Source organism: Lithobates pipiens, unplaced genomic scaffold (genome assembly GCF_037356315.1).
Source record: "Lithobates pipiens isolate NorthernLeopardFrog02 unplaced genomic scaffold, aLitPip1_a1.2 Scaffold_18, whole genome shotgun sequence".
In the NCBI taxonomy this organism is placed as follows: domain Eukaryota; kingdom Metazoa; phylum Chordata; class Amphibia; order Anura; family Ranidae; genus Lithobates; species Lithobates pipiens.
The window spans coordinates 216,824,801-216,846,521 of NW_027507758.1; the positions used below are offsets into that span (position 1 = coordinate 216,824,801).

At 47.5% G+C, this 21,721-nt stretch overlaps 1 protein-coding gene across 3 annotated transcripts in view; it reads right to left on the minus strand.

Moving 5' to 3' along the window:
• The window catches only part of COG2 (component of oligomeric golgi complex 2), a 442,013-nt gene that overhangs the window by 338,521 nt on the left and 81,771 nt on the right, over positions 1 to 21,721 (minus strand). For 2 of the 3 annotated variants that reach the window (XM_077486570.1, XM_077486569.1), the window contains exon 5: positions 6,987 to 7,084. In XM_077486570.1, the coding sequence (XP_077342696.1) occupies positions 6,987 to 7,084 (98 nt within the window). Of the gene's footprint in view, positions 1 to 6,986; positions 7,085 to 14,164; positions 14,288 to 21,721 lie in introns of those variants that run through there. The other variant, XM_077486571.1, reaches the window with a different exon arrangement.

The window sequence follows — 21,721 nt, forward strand, 5'->3', positions numbered from 1 at the left end:
ATACATATACATATACATATACATATACATATACACATACATACACATATACATTCTACACCCAACAGTTGATCCAGAGGAAGGTGAAAAATTCCAGGAAAGCATGATCCAATTTGCTACAGAAGGGGGAAAGTTCCTTCCTGATCCTCTGGCAGGCAATAATATATTCCTTGGATCAACATTACTCCATACATTCAGGAAGCGTTGGGCCAGATGAGTGGGGGGATGGGGTTGGATTCAGCATTGGGCCAGAGCGGGGGGTGAGCGTTGGGGCTGGGCTAGATGGGGGGGGGGGGGGGAATTCAGCGTCAGGCCAGATGAGCAGATAGCTTCAGTGTTAGGACAGATGTGAAGGTGATTCAGTAGTGAGACAGAAAAGTATGGGGATACAGCAGTGGGGCAGATGTGCAAGGGGTTTACAGCGGTGGGGCAGATGTGCTTTCTTACATAGTTGCATAGTAGGTGAGGTTGAAAAAAGACACAAGTCCAACCTATGTGTGTGATTATATGTCAGTATTACATTTTATATACCTGTATGTTGCGGTCGTTCAGGTGGTAATCTAATAGTTTCTTGAAACTATCAATGCCCCCCCACTGAGACCACCGCCTGTGGAAGGGAATTCCACATCCTTGGCGCTCTTACAGTAAAGAACCCTCTACGTAGTTTAAGGTTAAAGCTCTTTTCTTCTAATTTTAATGAGTGGCCATGAGTCTTGTTAAACTCCCTTTTGCAAAAAGTTTTATCCCTATTGTGGGGCCACCAGTATGGTATTCGTATATTGAAATCATATCCCCTCTCAAGCGTCTCTTCTCCAGAGAGGGAAAAGGGGCAAGGGAAAAAATTGGGACTTTATATGAAGCATGCAGTCTCCAGGGATAACCAACTATCAATTATATAATTGCTTAAATATGTACATTGGAACCATATTCCATAAAACAAATAAATGAGAGGGGTACTGTAACCTGCCTGGGTCGCCTCTTTCTACACGCCCCCTCAGCTCCCGTGTCAGACGTTACCGATGGGCTCTTGCTGTCCAGCGTTTGGCCATGCCTTTCATACACAGCAGAACTGTTTATAAGTACTACTATGAGACTGGCCCCACCCTACAGTTGTTTACCATTTCTTCTGCTATATGTCAATTATTGGACAATTATGCATCTCATTCCAGATTGTTACCACGTGCTTGCGCCTGATGAGTGGTACTACCAAACCATAAAACGAGTCGAGCTATTTGAAGCCGTGTATGGATTTATATATTATATTTAATCTTGTGGTATAGGATTGAGATACCTTAACCAGGGTCTCTTTCCTAATACATTTATGGCGGACCAGCAAGTTTGGAGATCTTTACCAGCATTGCAAATACTGTTTGATATGTAAATGTCTAATATGTATGTGTATATGGATGAATTTATGGGTTTTATTACCACTATTAAAAATTGCTTCTATTATACTATTTATGGTCCTACTGTATTATAATAACTAGAACTACATTATTACCATTGATAGTAGGTTTTCTCTGAGATTGTGTATTACATATATGCTCAGGCTTATTCCAGATTCTATCCAGAGGTTACAGTACCACCATCATTTATTTATGTATTTTTATCGAATATGGTCCCAATGTACGTATTTAAGCAATTATATTATTGATAGTTGGTTATCCCTGGAGACTGCATGCTTCATATAAAGTCCTAAATTTTCCCCTTGCCCCTTTTCCCTTATGAGGTTTCCAATAGATAGGGATGGAGCTATATGACCTAAATGGTCTTTACCTCATATAAAGTCCCAAACAGATACTCTGCCTTTAAAAATCTTCCCCAGAGAGAATAAGTTCAGTGCTCACAACCTTTCCTCATAACCAATATCCTCCAGACCCTTTATTAGCTTTGTTGTCCTTCTTTGTACTCGCTCTATTTCCAGTACATCCTTCCTGAGGACTGGTGCCCAGAACTGGACAGCATACTCCAGGTGCAGCCGGACCAGAGTCTTGTAGAGTGGGAGAATTATTGTTTTAGCTCTGGAGATGATCCCTTTTTAATGCATGCAAATATTCTGTTTGCTTTGTTAGCAGCAGCTTGGCATTGCATACCATTACTGAGCCTATCATCTACTAGGACACCAAGGTCCTTTTCCATCCTGGATTCCCCTAGAGGTTCTCCCCCCAGCATATAGATTGCATTCATATTTTTGCCACCCAAATGCATTATTTTACATTGAACCTCATTTGCCATGTAGTTGCCCACCCCATTAATTTTTTCAGGTATTTTTGCAAGGTTTCCACATCCTGCGGAGAAGTTACTGCCCTGCTTAGTATTGTGCGCAAATATAAAGATTGAACTGTTTACCCTATCATCCAGGTCGTTTATGAACAAGTTAAATCAGATTGGTCCCAGCACAGAACCCTGGGGGACCCCACTACCCACCCCTGACCATTCCGAGTACTCACCATTTATCACTACCCTCTGAACTCGTCCTTGTAGTTTTCAATCCATGGACTCACCCTATGGTCCATGCCAACGGACCTTATTTTGTACAGTAAACGTTTATGGGGAACTGTGTCAAATACTTTTGCAAAATCCAGATACACCACATCTACGGGCCTTCCTTTAGCTAGATGGCAACTCACCTCCTCATAGGAGTTTAGTAGATTGGTTTGGCAAGAACGATTCTTCATGAATCCATGCGGATTACTGCTAATGATACCGTTTTCATTACTAAAATCTTGCATATAGTCCCTCATCATCCCCTCCAAGATTATACATACTATTGATGTTAGGCTAACTGGTCTGTAATTCCCAGGGATGTATTTTGGGCCCTTTTAAAATATTGGTGCTACATTGGTTTTTCTCCAATCAGCTGGTACCATGCCAGTCAGTAGACCGTAAGTAAAAATTAGGAACAATGGTCTGGCAATTACTTGACTGAGTTCCCCAAGTACCCTCCATTGCAAGCCATCTGGTCCCGGTGATTTATTAGTGTCAAGTTTCCCAAGTCTAATTTTAATTCTGTCCTCTGTTAACCATGGAGGTGCTCCCTGTGATGTGTCATGAGGATAAACCCTGCAGTTTTGGTTACTGAAACCCCCCCCCTCCCCCGTGAAGACTGAGGTGAAGGATAAATTCAACACCTTGGCCATCTCCCCATCCTTTGTAACCAGATGTCCTTCATTCTTTATGGGGCCAATATGGTCTGTCCTCTCTTTTTTACTGTTTATATACTGAAAGAATTTGTGATTTTTTTTGCTCTCCTCCACTATGTGTCTGTCATGTTCTATCTTAGCCGTCCTTATTGCACCCTTACATTTCTTGTTGCATTCTTTATCAAGTCTGAATGCTGATGATCCCTCAACCTTGTATTTTTTTGAAAATTCAGTCTTTGTATTCCCTTTAGGTTTCCCATTTGTGTGATTTATACGGAAGTCAATTGACCTGTGATCGTTGTTCCCTAAATTGCCCCTTATTTCCACATCCGTGATCAGGTCTGTATTATTGGTAATCAGTAGATCCAGTAACGCTTTATTTCTAGTTGGTGCGTCTACCATCCGATCCATAAAATTGGCCTGCATGATTTGTGAACTGGCGAGCCTTAGATGAATGCATGGTTCCCTCCGCCCAGTCTATGTCTGGATAATTAAAATCCCCCATTATAATAACACTTCTCATACTTGCTGCTAATCCAAAATTGTGATAGGAGATCTGTCTCCCCTTCCTCCCTTAGGTTAGGGGGTCTATAGCATGCTCCCAGTATTATTTTCCCCTTAGCTTCATCCCTTTGGAGCTCTACCCATAAGGATTCCACCTCCTCCCCAGCTCCCTTAGTGATATCTTCTCTCACAATCACTTGTACATTATTCTTGATATATAGGCATACCCCTCCCCCTTTTTTGCCCTCTCTATCCTTGCGATAAAGGGTATACCCTTGAATGTTTGCCAGCCAATCATGAGAGCTGTTGAACCAGGTCTCTTAAATTCCCACAAAATCCAAATCCTCCTTGTACAATAGTATTTCTAGTTCACCCATCTTGTCCGCTAGGCTCCTGGCATTGGTGAACATGCCATGTAGTTTAGAGCAGTTGCATATTATCCGTTTATTGGGTGTTTTGATATTGCAACTAGGACTTGCTACTATACTAACCATGGGTTTATGTGCTTTGGTCAACCTACCACTAATGCCCCCAATACTACCCTCTGGAATATGTTCCACGCTGACCATCTCTACCTCTGGACCCCCCCATTCACCTAGTTTAAAAACCCCTCTTACTTTTCGGCCATCTTCATTCCCAGCTGGTCTGCACCCTTCTCATTTTGGTGCAGTCTGTCCCTTCTATAGTACCGGTTATCGACTGAGAAGTCGTCCCAGTACTCCAGGAATCCAAACCCCTCCTTACTACACCAGGTCTTCAGCAACTTGTTTACTTCCCTAATCTCCCTCTGCCTTTCTGGTGTGGCTCAATGTACCGGTAGTATTCCTGAAATTTTTTTTTTTATATTGTGAAAGATGATAATGTTACGCGGAGTAAATTGATACCCAACAAGTCACACTTCAAAATTGCGCTCGTTTGTGGAATGGTGACAAACTTTTACCCTTAAAAATCTCCACAGGCGACGTTTTTAAAAAACAAATTCTGCAGTTTGCATGTTTTGAGGTACAGAGGAAGTCTAGGGCTAGAATTATTGCTCTCACCCTACCGATCGTGGCAATATCTCACATGTGTGGGATGAAAACACAGTTTTCATACACGTGCGCTGCTCAAATATGTGTTAGCTTCTGCATGCCATCTTAGCGGGACCAGGTACGTTTTAAAGACTTTTTTTATTTATTTTACTTTTTTTACACACGGTTATTACTATTAAAAAAAATAACATTTTGTCACTTTTATTCCTATTACAAGGAATGTAAACACCCCTTGTAATAGAAAAAAAAAAGCATGAAAGGACCTCTTAAATATGAGATCTTGGGACAAAAAGATCTCGGATCTCAAATTTATACTAAAATGCAATAAAAAATAAATAAATAAAAAAAAGTTGAAAATGTTGCTTTAAGAGCTATGGGCAGAAGTAACCTTTTATCGTCCCTTCCACCCTGCAATGGCATAGAAACGGATAGGGGCCCATCTTCCCCTCACTCGTCTCCATACCAAGCCAGGGAGAGGAGCGGTTGGTAGCAGCGGAGGGCCCCGGAGAGCGGCCGGAGGGGGGCCCCCCCCCCCCCATCTCCCGACGCTGATAAAAGTGATCTTGCGGTGCATCTGCCTCAGAGACCACTTTTATCTGAAACCGGAACGCTCATTGAAAAAGAGGATCCTGTAGTTATGGTAGCTAGCTGCTGCCATAACGACACCCCTCTTCAACTTGCAGACGTATCTGGGCGTGAGCCTTTCCAGAAGTAGTTAAAAAAAAAAAAAAAAGGGTCAGGGCTGAGAATATAGGCCCTTTACAAAATGGGGTTTGTCCTACTATCGTTTGCAATCAGTTGTTCATGTTCAATTTTTGCATCCCCGATTTCCTCTTTACATATTCTGCTATACTCCTTGTAACATTTAAACAGTGACAGCGCTCCTTCATTTGTATATTTTTTTTAAAAGCTCGTCTTTTTTTTATAGCTTTTTTTTATCCTTGGCTGTGAGCCACATACGTTTTTAAAAGGGTAAAAATAAAACCTATTGCCCATGGCAATATACTATTGTTCACATACAGTCTTTTTGAAGAATTCCCATGTCTGTTCTGTGTCCACTGATGCCAATATTCTCTCCCAGTCTAAGCCCTTGAACACACGGTCGGACATTCCGACAGAAGGTGTTCGATCGGACCATGTTGTCGGATAATCCGACTGTGTGTGGGCTCCATTGGACTGTTCCTGTCGGAGTATCCGACAGACCAAGTTTTCCAACTAGGCTATAAAATTTTCCGACAACATGATCCGATCAGACTTTGTACGATCATGTGTAGAGAATTCCGATTGGACAAAGTGCCATGCATGCTCAGATCAAATTCCTAAACCAAAGCTATTGGCTACTAGCCTGAACGTAGTCCTGTCATAACGAAATAACGTCATCACTTTACGTACAATCGGATTTTCTGACAACTTTGTCCGACTGTGTGTATGCAACAGTTTCGGACAAAATCCGTCGGATTTGGTTATCGGAATGTCCGAGCGTGTGTACAAGGGCTAAGTCTTGGAGAGCAGCCCTCATCCTTGGAAAATGTGCTGTCTTAATGTTTAAGTGGATGTAAACCCACTCTCATCCTTTCTAAACTACTACCACAGTGGTCTTCTATAAAGGATGTACATGTCTCCTGCATGTATCCTTACCTGTCAAATGTCTCCCCTCTGTCTGTTATGAGACCCGAAAAAACTAAAGATTCTGTGGGTGGGTCTGTTGTCTGGAGCTCAGTGGGTGGAGTTGTGATGTCAGTAGACAACCCGCCCACCTCTACACTCCTTGTCAACATGAATTTTCTTCTGTGTATTTCTTACACTGAACTTCTGCTATGAACACTAACATCCAGTCAAAATCCAGAAAAGTAGCCACATGACTTCAGCATGCCCAATCATGCTGAGGTGTGGAGCAGCCAATCCTGGGAGAGCTGGAGAAGAAATATGAGAATCACACATAATGCCTCTCTAAGGCTGACTGGTATTTCTCTGTCTGTTCCTTTTTATCCCACTGAAAAAAGATAGGATTGCTCAGAGCTGATTAACTCTTCATGGCATGACTGGGCACAGATTATATGAAATCCTATACTGTACAAGTTACAAGCCTTTTTTTTCCCGCGTTTACATCCACTTTAAGTGCATTTACATTTCCAGTAATTGCTTGTTGCTTACAGCCAACATTAAATGAAATCATGGTATAGTCACTGCTATCCAGATGTTCTGTTATATGAACACTGGTAATAACAGTTACGTCAAAAGTACAAAGGTATCTTTTACCAAAAGAAAAACAAAAGAAAAAAGCAAAAAGTAAAAGCATTTGGCTTACCTGTTCAGCTCTGTATGTGTCTTGCAATTGTGGAACAGTAAAATTTTTTCAATTTTTTCAACTGAGTGAATTACACGTATCATCCTTAGCACACACATCTGGAAAAGAAAAAAAAAGTATTCGAATTTCAAAAGTGCTACAAAAGGGGGAAATACATTTGGAGTCCAGAAAATAGGAGAAGGGAGCAGAAAAGAAGAAAACAGTCATCAGAAAATACAGCTACGCTTAACCTAGCCCAAGTTTCTTTCTAGAACAGGATTAGAACAAAACTAGAAAGCTTCTTCTTGGCAGGACAAAGTAAAAGGAAAAATCTGTAATGGAGTCCTGGACAGCAGCCCCCACCCTAACCAAAACTGGTAAAAATATTTTGGCTTGGCATACACTTAGCATAACAACTTGGTTGTAAATGGACAACAAAACAACTTTAGCACATTGACAAGGTAGTCTTTTACTCCTACAGCATATGGAAATACAGCTTTTATCAAGTCAGTTTAGAAACACTAACTAGGGAGCACATTTAACCCCTTGATCTCCCCCTAGTGTTAACCCCTGTCCTGCCAGTGACATTTACACAGTAATCAGTGAATTCTGATAGCTCTGATCACTGTATGGCCGGGTTCACACTATAGCGATGCAGGAACGCCGCGAATCCGCGGCGTTTACCCGCATCGCACACCTCCCGCCGGCAGTTCACACTGCCCTATGCGGACGGCTGGGAGTGTCAATGTATGCGGTGCATACTAGCTCATTATGCCTTTTGCCTTACAGGTCTGGAAAAAAAAAAAAAAAAAAAACACATCAGCAGTTCTACTCCCGCTTTCAGTCAGAAAAGGAGCGAGCCAGTAAATTACATATTTAATGGCTCCTTGACAGATTTGGGACAGAAGGGACCGGAGGAGGCCACAGAGGACCCGGAGAGCCAGAAGAGGACACGGGACAGTCAGGGGTCATTGGTGCGGTGGTGGGGGGCAGTTACAAGAACCGATCTCCCTGTATAGCTTTCAATAAAGCAGCTGAAAGCTGCAGGAGGGAGAGGAGGAAAAGCAGCTGTCAGCTGCTTTATTTTAAGCTAGACAGGGAGAAAGGCACTTGTAACTGCCCCCACAGCCACACCGACCATCTGTGAAGCTGCCCAGGCATCAGATTAAGCATCAGAGCATTCGCACGAGTACAAGTACTCATGCAAATGCTCAGTAGCAGTGCAACCCTAATTAGAAGTCAGCAGCTACAGTATTTTTTTTTCTTGGGGGGGGGGGGCACCTCTCTTTTTCCAGTTTAACAATGAAAGTCCCTCACCATAGTGTGAAAAGCTAGAGTTAGACTTGCCGGTAACTCTGTTTCTAGGAGTCATCCAGGACAGCACTAGAGACATATAGGCTCCACCTCCAGTGGCAGAAAACACAAACCAAATCTTTAAAGGGTGGCTTCTGACCCTTCCCCCTCAGTCTTGTAACCAAGAACTTCCCCGGAACGGCTTCTGTAACAACAAAAACACTTGTCCAACATTATAACAGCATATAGGGGGGAAATCCCTGCTGTCCTGGACGACTCCTAGAAACAGAGTTACCGGCAAGTCTAACTCTCGTTTTCTCTAGTCGTCTGTCCAGAACAGCACTAGAGAGGATCAACGAGAACTTACCAGATTGGGGGGGAGGGGGGTGGGGTGGGGTTTACCGCTTGAAGGACCTTTCTCCCAAACGCCTGGTGTTGCTCTGAGATAAGGTCCAATCTATAATGCTTCATGAAAGTCGAGTAGTTTGACCAGATTGCTGCTCGTTCTGGTGTCGCTCCAGCTCGCTCTGCCTAGGAGGTCGATCGTGCCCGTGTAGAGTGAGCCATGGGGGGAAAAAAGGACATTGCGTTTTCATAACTTTGTAAGCTTCCACAATAGCCTGTTTGATCCACCTTGCAATTGTGTTCTTCGAAGCTTGTGACCCCAATTTTTTACCCGCATGTAAAACAAATAGTGCATTTGATTTTCTAATGCCGTTTGACATCTCCAGATATTGTAAGACACAGGCTCTCACATCCAGTTGGTGGAATTCTACCTCCCTAGGATTAGTGGGGGACCCACAGAACAAAGGTAAAATCATTTCCTGTGTTCTGGGGAATTTTGTCACTGCTTTGGGCAAAAATCCAGGGTCTGTGCGCAGCACCAGCCTGTCTTCAAAAATGTACAAAAATGGCTCTTTCACAGAAAGTGCCTGAAGCTCGCTAATGCGTCTAGCTGTGGAAATAGCCACTAGGAATACTGTTTTGAACGTGATCCATTTCAAGGAGGGCTCTTCTTCCTGTGACCTTTTTACCCATCCCTGTAGTACAATTGACAGGTCCCATTTGGGTAAAATCTTGAAAGGAACAGGTTTAATTCTGGCTAACCCCTTAAAGAACCTGCTAACTAGCAGGTCTAACGCCAGGGGTTGCTTAAAAAAAAAAAAAAAAAAAAAAAACAAACAAACAGACAGGGCCGCAACTTGTACCTTCAAGGTACTAATGGCCAGTCCTTTATCCACGCCATCTTGTAAGAACTCCAAAACTGCCGGGATACTCAGACACTTTTTTAGTGTCCAACCATGAACAAAAGCCTTCCAAAACTTAACATAAATTGCTTGGGTTACTAGAAAGGAGTGTTTTTAATCACCCTGTCCGAGAGTCCCTTAGACTTCAAGAGGCTCTCTTCAGATACCAGGCCGATAACGTCAGGGTTTGTATTTGTGGCAACAGAACTGGGTCCTAGGACAGCAGATCTTCCCTCTCAGGCAGCATGAGGGGAGGCTCGTCTGTCAGGCCTAGCAGCATTGAGAACCACGGTCCCTTTGGCCAATAGGGAACCACCAATATTATTCCTGAAGAAATTTCCTCAGGACTAGAGGAATTAGTTTGAATGGAGGAAAGGTGTAGCAAGTGCGAAACGCCCAACTTTGTGCAAAAGCTTCTATCCCTTTTGCCCCTGCTTCCCTCTCTAGCGAGAAGTACACTGGGACCTGGGTGTTCATTATCCTGGCGAACAAGTCCACCTCCGGGAGACCCCATTTCTGCACTATCAGCTGGAAGATTTCCCTGTTCAGGGACCATTCTGATTCGCACACTTGGTGTCGACTCAGAAAATCCGCCAGGTGGTTGTCCATCCCTTTCAGATGGACTGCCGAGACAGACTGTAGGTCTTCCTCGGCCCAGTACTAGATCGTACTTGTTAGCCTGATCAAGGACGGGCATCTCATTCCTCCCTGTTTGTTTAGATATGAGACTGCCACCACACTGTCCCCTCAGATCCCTGGCAAATGCTCTTAATGCTTCCCAGATTGCCTGCAACTCTCTCCAATTGGCTGACCTCTGGGACTGTGCCTTCCCCCAGCGTCCTTGGGCTATTTTCAACCCCAAATGGGCCCCCCAGCCCCTAGTATGGCCATCCGTAGTGATGCGGACAGACACTGGAAGAGACCACCATAGACCCCGTACTAGCTTCTCTTTCCTCCACCACCACAGAGACCTTCTGGTCATTGAGGATAGGTGGATAATCCTGTCCAGGGATTCTTGTGCTCCGTCCCAGCTGCTCAGGATGTTGGCCTGAAGGCACCTGAAATGGGCCTTTGCCCAAGGAACTGCAGGAATTGCTGACACTAACAGGCCCAATCCCGACATAGCTGAGCGGAGGGAAATTGCCTGATTGTTTTGCAAAAATGTTGCCGTCGCCTTCACCTTTTCTGCTTTTTCCTCTGTGAGGAAGAGTGTCAACAAGTCTACCAGGAAACCCAGATAATGTATGGCCTGTGCCGGTGTCAAGTGCGATTTTTCTTCGTTTATTAACCATCCCAGTCTTTTTAGACAGGAGAAGGCTACCCTCAGGTCTCCCTGCAGTTGGAGTTTTGAGGGGGTGAAGAATAAAAGGTCGTCCAAGTATGGTATGACCGCGACTCCTTTCAGTCTCAGGGGAGCCAATGCTTCTGCCAGGACCTTGGTAAATATCCTGGGGGAGGAAGAAAGACTGAATGGCAGGGCCCTTAACTGAAAGTATCAGGTCTGCCTTCCCCACTGAATCGCTATTCTCAAATATTTTTGAGAGTTCTCGTGAATGGGGATGTGTAGGTAGGCGTCCCTCAGATCGAGGGAGGCCATGAAACAATTTGGAGGAAGTATTGACCTTACTGTAAAAATTGTTTCCATCCGGAATTTTTGTACGTTACCCAATTGTTTAGTAACTCTAGATTCAAAATTAACCTGGTTTATCTCCTGTGTTGGGACTGGTACTAGAATCCTCTGGTCTATCAAATCGCAAATTTGCGACAGCAAGGCCGTCGCTTTCTGAGGATCTTTGGGAGGCTTGGTCAGACACATCCTCGTAGGTGGGGTGTGTTTGAACTGTATTTTGTAACCCTCCCTGATGATCCTCAGAATAAAAAAAAGGTATTTGGGGTAGTTTTTCCCACTGTGAGAGGAACTGCCCCAATCTTCCGCCCACGGGAACCAAGTCACTGGGACTTAGTGTTTTTTTTTTTTTTTTTAGAAGAGGAAAAAGATTGCCTGTTTTCCCCCCGTCCACTGTTTTTTTTTTTTTTTTTAGGAGCTGACCCCTTAGAGGTCTGTCCTTGTGACTGTCCCTGCCTTTGGGGGACGAAAAAAGCGTTTTCCTGGTGCCTTTTTAGGTTTTAACAGGAAAGGCCTTCTTGTCCACAGAGCAATCCAGAACCTTCTCAAGATCCTGCCCGAACAAAAGGTCTCCTTCAAAGGGAATACCACGGGAAGCTGACCAAGACTTTAACCAAAGTGCTCTGCGAGATGCATTTACGCAGGCAGCGGTCCTAGCTGACAGTTTGACCGACTCCGCAGAGGCGTCGGCCATGTAGCCTGCTACTTTATGCAGCATAGGAAGGGAATCCAGGATTTCCTTCCTTGAGGTTCCTTCTTCCAAATGCCCTTGCAACTGTTCCAGCCAGACCTCCAAATTGCGAGCCACTATTGTTGTGGCCATTGCAGGTTTTAAATTGGTCATGGTTATTTCCCATGACCTTTTCAGCAGTACCTCCATCCTTTTGTCCATGGATTCCTTGAGGACACCCATGTCCTCAAAGGCGAGGTCTCTTGATTTTGCACACTGGGAAAAGGTTGCATCCACCTTAGGGACTTTGTTCCAGACGCAAGTGGGATCCTCACTGAAGGGGAATCTCTTCTCCATACTTTTAGGAAAAAATTTGTTTTTTCTCTGGTTCCACCCACTCTATTAATAGAATCTATCATTGTGCTATTAACCTGAAAAAACCCTAGCTGAATCTTCAAGGTCTGATACATCCTGTCATGTAAGGACAGAGAGACCTGCTCCTCTTTAAATTTGAGCGTCTCATAAATCACCCCCAATAAGGCATCAACCTCCTCCAGTGAGAGCCTGTATCTGGGAGAGCTTGTCCCTTGAGTTGGAACATCTCTGGATGATGCCGTCTCACTTAGGCCATCCAGAGAATCTAATTCCTCTTCCCCCGATTCATCACCCTCCTCTGGGGTGGAAGCAGGGGGAATTGCGGCTGGTTTTGGGGTCTCAAGGTTCGCTAGCATTGGCTTGATGGACTTCATTTCTTTCTGTACCCCAGAAATGAGTTCTTTACAGGCCCCTGTAGCCTCCTTATAGACTAATTTGTCTATACAGGTTTTACAAAGGGGTTTAACCCATCCTTCCTTCAACTTGCTCATACATAATGGACACCTCTTCTTCCCTCCTGACCTCTCTGGTTCTTTGGGCAAGGCCTAAGACAAGAGAAGGAGAGAAGAAAAGAAGGGAAACAGACAAGCTAACATCAGCGTAACCCAAGCCAAAAAATAGGATGCCTTCACCAAACACGTATGTGCACCCCACTAGCCACTAACAGGATTCGCAAGACACGCTAGTCCGGATCCTGTTTAAAAAGAGAGGGGGAGGGGAACCACACCTGGACCATTTCAAAATGCCTTTGCATTGATTAGTCCATCACCCCCCCAGCCCCATAGGTACAAGACACCTCTGTGTTTGCCTACCTGAGCTGGTTCGGCTCCACTGCCACATTCCGCTGCACCCATGTCCATTTGGAAGCTTGCCCGACTGCCTGGAGGCTCTTCCCTTCACCTGTGGTGCAGTGCATTCGTTATGTGGCTGGCGCTTTTTAAAATAGCCATCAAGGTTCCACCATCCACGCTCACCGTGTGACACGGATCGCTGGAAGTCTCCTGTCCGCCTCCTGTGTTCCACAGGCCAGAACTCGATGCCTGTGTTCACCCCCCGCCTGACTCGCACCAAATCCGAAACCCAAACGCCAGCCCTTCCCGGGATTTCAGAAGGAGTTCGTAGCTGCCGTCAACCCGACTGGGGGACCTCAGATGTCCGTCACCTCTCAGGTACACAGACCTCCTTCTCTGTCTCTTATGGGCTCTCCCACTGCTCCAATCCAGCCTCCTCCTCCAGTGGAGGAAACACAAAAAAGACTGAGGGGGAAGGGACGGAAGCCGCCCTTTAAAGATATAAATTGTGTTTCCTGACTCTGGAGGTGGAGCCTATATATCGCTATTGCTGTCCTGGACAGACGACTAGAGAAAAAAGGTGCTTTTTGTCATTAAAAAAAAAGTCTCTTCCCTTCTTATTACACCAGTTCTCCACCACGTGCCACTCCAAATGCACTCACTACAAGTTTATGACCCCTTAACAAAAAAAGGAAGGTCATAAGCGCTTAATCCAAAGGCTCGGATGCACTCTCCAGATACTTGGGCAAGCTGGTGGTAATCCCTCTTTAGAGACTTCTTGCCCGGTATTACTGCAATTTCCCCTCAGACTATGAACAATGCTCACCAGAAAAAAATAAATGCCATCATAGTGCAGTACTTCGTAAATAAGTAAAAAGTATCCATAATGTTTAAAACAATGCATGCTCACATTACACGGTGCCCAGTTTTTCTGCACCAATACACACAGTCTGTACTTCCCCCCACCACTCTCTTCTATGGAACTGCATGCATGCCAAAGGCCAGGACCGGAAGCAATGCAACGACACAGAATGGATATGACAGTGTTACTGCCGCTACATGTTTTGCCAATAGAGCATCTTTGATTCCTTTGATATTCAAGGCTGTGGACCATGTCAGGACTATACCTCTCACAATCAAGGGTAAAAACAACCTTGAGGCTACAGTAGGAGCCATGACCTTGTTATAAGTTTTACCTGGGCCTCTGCGCTTTCAATAGAAGTTATCAGGGTGGTCATACTCTCCTGCTGCCTTGCTTCATTGTCAGCATTTCACCTCAAGATGCCGAGGAAGGAAATCAATGTGCATGATCATCAATCTCCTTGCAACTTTGAGAGAACCAGTAGTGCTCCTATGGGTTCATGCCAACTGTGGCAATGTGTTGTAGTGTGTTGAATGGGAATTCCATGACCTTTATCACTCTCTCAATATGTTGACAACATCAGGAATCTATTTAGACCTGTTATATCTGCATAAGGAAGATGCCATCTCTGATTAACCACAGGGGCCTACTCAGACTTCTGGTCAAATTCATAAAACTAAATATTTTAAAAAACATAAAATTAGGCCAAAATATTTAAATAGAAAACATAACCCATACACAAACACATCAACAAAAGTATGACCCACAGGTGTACAAACTACGTTCAAAGAGAAATTGTCTCACCTTTCTAACCACAAAAAAAAAATCTAAGGCCTCTTTCACACTGACGTCCCGTTCAGGCCCGCCTGTCAGTTTTTCAGGCGGACCTGAACGGGTGCTCCATAGAGGTCTATGGAGCGTCGGATGTCAGCGGTGACATGTCCGCTGACATCCGACCCGCTCCGATCCGAAAAAGTGTAACGGAGGAAAAAGCTATTTTTCCATCCGTCTGCGGATCGGATCGGGTGACGACGGGCACTGCGGTCCGTCGTCATCCGATCTCCCATAGGGGAGAGCGGCGCTGTGACAGGTCCGTCCCTGCGCAGTGTGCAGAGACGGAGCTGTCATCTCCCTGCTCAGCGGGGATCGGCGGAGTGATCCCCGCTGAGCAAACGGACATCCACGGGGCGGATCAGAACTAATCCGCCCCGTGTGAAAGGACCCTAACTTTTTTTTTTTTTTTTTTACAGCAATTGATACTTTGATACACCAAGGTAGCATTAAAGCGGTATTAAACCCAAAACCAATCATTGGGTGTGATGGCTGCATCAGTTTTTTCTTTGGCCTAATTCTCCATTTATACCAGTAGATCTGACCAGTAACACACCACCAGTATTAGGGAGAGACAACCCAGGAAGCATGAGAACAGGAGGCACAGCAGACAGCAGCACTGTCAGTTTGGGGTGGGTAGTGTTAAAGGCAGGGGTTGACAAATTTGCTTGGAATCTAGGAGCCAGCTAAAAAAGTTAGGAGCCAGGTCCGTGACGGCGATCTGGACCTGTCCCTGGCCTGACATGGAGACGAATGAGGGGAAGATAGCCCCCAGCCCCCCACCTGTCTCCAAGTCATTGCCCATAGCTCTTAGAGGGACATTTTATTTGTTTTATTTTTTTCAAATGACGATTTTTTTTAAAATTGTATTTTAGTGTAAATATGAGATGTGAGGTCTCTCTGACCCCAGATCTCATATATAAGAGGACCTGTCATGCTTTTTTCTATTACAAGGGATTTTTACATTCCTTGTAATAGGAATAAAAGTGACACTTTTTTTTTTTAAACTGTGAAAAAAATAAAAAAAGTTAAAATAAGAAAAAAAAAATATTTACATGCGCCCTGTCCCGCCAAGCTTGCGTGCAGAAGCGAACGTATATATGAAAGCAATGTTCAAACCATACATGTGAGGTATCGCCAGGATCGGTAGAGAGAGCAATTCTAGCCCTAGACCTTCTCTGTAACTCAAAACGTGCAACCTGTAGAATTTTTTAAACCTTGCCTATGGAGATTTTAAAGGTTAAAAGTTTGTCACCATTCCATGAGCCAGCGCAAATTTGAAGCATGACATGTTGGGTATTGATTTACTCGGCGTAACATTATCTTTCACAATATAAAAAAAAAAAAAATTGGGCTAACTTTACTGTTGTCTTTTTTTTTTTTTATTAAATAAATTATTATTCCCCCAAAAAAAGTGCGCTTGTAAGTCCGCTGTGCAAATATGGTGGGACAGACAGTATTGCAATGACCACCATCTCTAGGGTGTTAGAATATAAAAAAAAAAAAAAAATATATATAAATTATATATATATATATATATATATATATATATATATATATATATATACACATACACATACATACATACATACATATACACACACATTATATATACATATATATATATATATATATATATATATATATATATATATATATACACACACATATTATAATGCTTAGGGGTTCTAAGTAAAGGGAAGGAGATAGCTCTATTAGCATTGCTGGTTGTAATTTCAACGGCCACCACAAGAGGGCGCCAGATTCCAGAAGGAACCATAGGATCACAGAAGGCCTCAAAGCCGGGGGGCTCAATTACCAGCCGCCGGCGGCGCGGCCCGACGCGATCGAGCGGGGGGGGTCCACAGAGACAGGATAACCCCCAGCTGTGCTGCCCCAGGCGCCAGGTCGCTAATTCTAGTCGCAAATGCGACCTGGCGCCCGGGTTTTGTCGAGCCCTGGTTAAAGGTATTAGTAGATTTAGATATATAAAATAAAATGAAGCCAAACTGCAGCTCACACTTACAGCAAAGTTTTTTTGGGGATAAAGTTTTTTTGGGGATAAAGCTTTTTACATAAACAAAGCTGATAATTTTAAATCACCCCTGCCAGTGTTAAGTGGTTTGTCTCATTCATGCAAATGGATACATTCTGCTTGAGAAAAACAGACTTGCTTGCTGGATCTCCAGATGAAAATAGAGGAAAGGAAGCCTAAAAAAGGAAAATATAGCCATCACATCCAAGAATCGGTAAGCTACAATGTAATAATGATAGCTTTTGTGTTTAATACTTTTTTTTTTTTTTTTTATCAGCCCAAATTTTTTTTCCATCTTTTTACACAATACATAAATTCTTCTTACTCTTATCCCCCAAACCTCCCTCCCCATATTCCCCATACACTCATTCACTCCCACCATTTATTCCATCCTGCATTCACTTCCCCAGTCAAATCTGTCTCCATGTAACTGGGATTTCTCCACCACTAGCCATAGTTTCCACATTCTCTGTTTCCCTATACATCCCCTTTTACTCTCTGTGAATTTTTCCTTCCATATCGTATGATTTATGGCATTCATCCATTCTCCACACGTCAGGGTGGGGGGCAATTGCATGCCACGTCTGCGCGATCAACTTTCTTGCTTGAAACATGCATCGGATTATTGCAGTCTGTATATCTCCCGGCAATCTATTCCTCTTTATATGTCCCAATATACACTCTTAGCCTCCAAGGCTAGAGATATTACAAAAACAGAATTTAACAAGCCTGCTCCAATATCTGTGTAGTTTGGGGCATCTCCAGATCATATGCACTAGGTCTCCCTTTTTATCTCCACATCTTGGGCATTTAGCATCCGATCTTCTTCCAAACATAAGCATCTTTAAAAAAAGGAGTATAATATGATCTATGTACCAGAAATAAGAGGGATACAATCTGAAAGTGACAATAAGACCCTGGGCCCCAAATTAAATATACAACACCATTGCTCCCCCGATTTCTGCTTTTCCTATATACCCATACATGTTGGAAACCAACCCCTTGGTGGTCCCGGCATTGACCACCCTTTGGAGGGAGGGCATCTCACTCCACTCCAATGCCCTCCCCCAAACTGTGCGTCCAAGAGGTGTCTGACCTGTAAGTACCTATAAAAAGGATCGGTTCCGGATACCGTATTCCTCCCTTAATTCTTGGAATGATTTCAGTTTACCTGCTCTATACAGCTGTACCAAACAATGGATGCCCCTTTGTTCCCATTCTTCCATTTTCCCCATTGCCTTAAGTTCAAGTTTGTATTACACAATAAAGGGGAGAATTCCGAAAACCAAGTTATATCCCAATAGGGCCTTAAACAGTGTCCCAACTTCTTACCACTGGTTGCACTGTACTACCGTATCGTGACAAGTATTTGCCAGTATCATTTGTCTTGTATACTCTCCTACTGGCAAGTTACTTCCGTTCATATGCTGCATTTGTGCCGCCAAGCAGTAGCTTCTCAGATGTGGTAGTGCTAGCCCCTCTAGGTTACCAACGTTCGCAAGGGAATTCTGGCCGAGCCATTAGTCCAGTCCAACTCTCTTAAGATACTATAAATTTTTATTGAAACCAATGCTTTGGCCCCAACTGAAGAATTATATAATAGATACAAAATCTGTGGCATCCATACCATTTTTAATTAGGTTACAGGATCCGGCCATCGAGAAGGGAAGCCAGATCCAGACCCACTATTACTCATATAGCTAGCACTATAGTTTCCACTCATGACCAAATTAAAAACAGAAATGCCGGTGTTGTAAAAATTTCCTGCGACCTATGAAAACCGCTGATCCGTCACTTCCGGTGCGGCTCCCGTCACTGAAACAGCTGACGGCAGGCCTGTACCGCACATGTGCCAATCCCCTGACATTACCAGCTCATGCGCAGTATATTTATTTTCACGGTGGAGAAAAATTCTAGCCTCAAGTGGGCGGAGACTTGCGGGTGGGCGGGCAGAGCTTAACAGATGGTTAGAACGTCAGCAGCAGCCCCGCCCACCCCACGATTTTCTTCACTGGTCAAGAAAATTATGGCTTCAAGCTGTATTAGCGCATGCGCAGGGTATTTGTTCAGCGGTCGACCAAAATTATGGACTCAAGCGGGCGGAGACCTTGCTGGGAGGGAGAGATAGAGCGGAGCTTGGAGGGGGCGGCGGAGCTTGGAGGGGGCGGCAGAGCTTGGAGGGGGCGGCGGAGCTTGGAGGGGGCGGCAGAGCTTGGAGGGGGCGGCAGAGCTTGGAGGGGGCGGCAGAGCTTGGAGGGGGCGGCAGAGCTTGGAGGGGGCGGCAGAGCTTGGGAGGGGGCGGCAGAGCTTGGAGGGGGCGGCAGAGCTTGGAGGGGGCGGCCAGAGCTTGGAGGGGGCGGCAGAGCTTGGAGGGGGCGGCAGAGCTTGGAGGGGGCGGCAGAGCTGAGGGGGGGGGGCGGGGGCCCCGTGCATAGCACTGACTACATATACAGTACATTGTTCTGCCAATAAATACGCCTCACTGTGCCCAGAAATCGCCACCTAACTGCGCCCAAAAAATGCCGCCTCACTGTGCCCAGAAATCGCCGCCTCACTTTGCCCAGCAAACGCCACCTCACTGCACCCAGAAAATTGCCACCTCGCTGCGCCCAAAAATTACGCCTCACTGCGACCAGAAATTGCTGCCTCACTGCACCAAGCAAACGCCGCCTCACTGCGCCCAGCAAACGCCGCCTCACTGCGCCCAGCAAACGCCGCCTCACTGCGCCCAGCAAACGCCGCCTCACTGCGCCCAGCAAACGCCGCCTCACTGCGCCCAGCAAAACGCCGCCTCACTGCGCCCAAAAAATACCTCACTGTGCCCAAACGCCACCTCACCATGCCCAGAAAACGCCTCACTGTGCCCATCAAACGCAACCACTGTGCCCATAAATTGCCGCCACTGTGCTATCAAACACAGCCACTGTACCCATCAATTGCTGCCAGATTGTCAAGCCATAGCTGTGTTCCCTGGGGATATGCTGATCACCCATCTGTGCTGCTGGAGGGAGCCCAGATGGGCATAAATGAGGGACCTGCATATCATGGTAAGCGAGACCATCCCACTCCATCTTTCCCGAGAACTTCCAACCCCCCCCAAGACAGAGAAACCTTTGTCTCCGTCTCCCCCCCCGGACAGGGAAACCCCTCCCTCCCTGCCTCTCTCTCTCTCTCTCTCCCCCGACAGGGAAACCCTCTCTCTCCCCTCCCCCCCCCCGGCGACAGGGAAACCTTCTCCTCTCCTCCTCCTCCCCCCCCCCCCCGCGACAGGGGAAACCTTCTTCCCCCCCCCCCCCGCGACAGGGGAAGGCCTTCCCCCCCCCCCCCCCCGCGACAGGGAAGCCTTCTCCCCCCCCCCCCCCCCCCCGCGACAGGGAAACCTCTCTTCCCCCCCCCGACAGGGAAACCTTCTCCCTCCCCCCCCCCCCCCCCCCCCCCCGCGACAGGGAAAACCTTCTCTGATAACCCCCCCCCCCCCCGCGACAGGGAAGCCTTCTCTCGCGCGCCCCCCCCCCCCCCCCCACGACAGGGAACCCTTCTCTCCCCCGCCCCCCCCCGCGACAGGGAAACCTTTCTCTCCCCCGCGACAGGGAAACCTTCTCTCCCCCGCGACAGGGAAACCTTCTCTCCCCCGCCCCCCCCCCCCCCGCGACAGGGGAAACCTTCTCTCCCCCCCCCCCCCCCCCCGCGACAGGGGAAACCTTCTCCCCCCCCCCCGCGACAGGGAAACCTTCTCTCCCCCGCCCCCCCCCCCCCCCGCGACAGGGAAACCTTCTCTCCCCCGCGACAGGGAAACCTTCTCTCCCCCGCGCCCCCCCCCCCCCCCCCCGCGACAGGGAAACCTTCTCTCCCCCCGCCCCCCCCCCCCCCCGCGACAGGGAAACCTTCTCTCCCCCGCCCCCCCCCCCCCCCCCGCGACAGGGAAACCTTCTCTCCCCCGCCCCCCCCCCCGCGACAGGGAAACCTTCTCTCCCCCGCCCCGCCCCCCCCGCGACAGGGAAACCTTCTCTCCCCCGCCCCCCCGCGACAGGGAAACCTTCTCTCCCCCGCCCCCCGCGACAGGGAAAACCTTCTCTCCCCCGCCCCCCCCCCCCCCCCCCCCCGCGACAGGGAAAACTTCTTCTCCCCCGCCCCCCCCCCGCGACAGGGAAACCTTCTCTCCCCCGCCCCCCCGCGACAGGGAAACCTTCTCTCCCCCGCGACAGGGAAACCTTCTCTCCCCCCGCCCCCCCCCCCCCCCCCCCCGCGACAGGGAAAACTTCTCTCCCCGCCCCCCCCCCCCCCCCGCGACAGGGAAACCTTCTCTCCCCCGCCCCCCCCCCCCCCCCGCGACAGGGAAAACTTCTCTCCCGCCCCCCCCCCCCCCCCCCCCCCCCCCCCCCCCGCGACAGGGAAAACTTCTCTCCCCGCCCCATCCCCCCCCCCCCCCCGCGACAGGGAAACCTTCTCTCCCCCGCCCCCCCCGCGACAGGGAAACCTTCTCTCCCCCGCCTCCCCCGCCCCCCCCACGACAGGGAAACCTTCTCTCCCCGCCCCCCCTCGCGACAGGGAAACCTTCTCGCCCCCGCCACCCCCGCGACAGGGAAACCTTCTCTCACCCGCCCCCCCCGCGACAGGGAAACCTTCTCTCACCCCCCCCCCCCCCCCCCGCGACAGGGAAACCTCCTCCCCCCGGCGACAGGGAAACCTTCTCCCCCTCCCCGCCCCCGGCGACAGGGAAACCTTCTCTCCCCCCCCCCCCCGGCGACAGGGAAAACCTTCTCCCCCCCCCCCGCCCCCCGGCGACAGGGAAACCTTCTCCTCCCCCCCAGACAGGGAAACCTTCTCCTCCCCCCCCGCCGACAGGGAAACCTTCTCCTCCTCCCGCCGACAGGGAAACCTTCTCCTCCTCCCCCCCCGCCGGACAGGGAAAACCTTCCCCCCCCCCCCCCCCCCCCCCGCCCGCGACAGGGAAACCTTCCCCCCCCCCCCCCCCCCCCCCCGACAGGGAAAACCTTCTCCTCCCCCCGTCCCCCCCCCCGGACA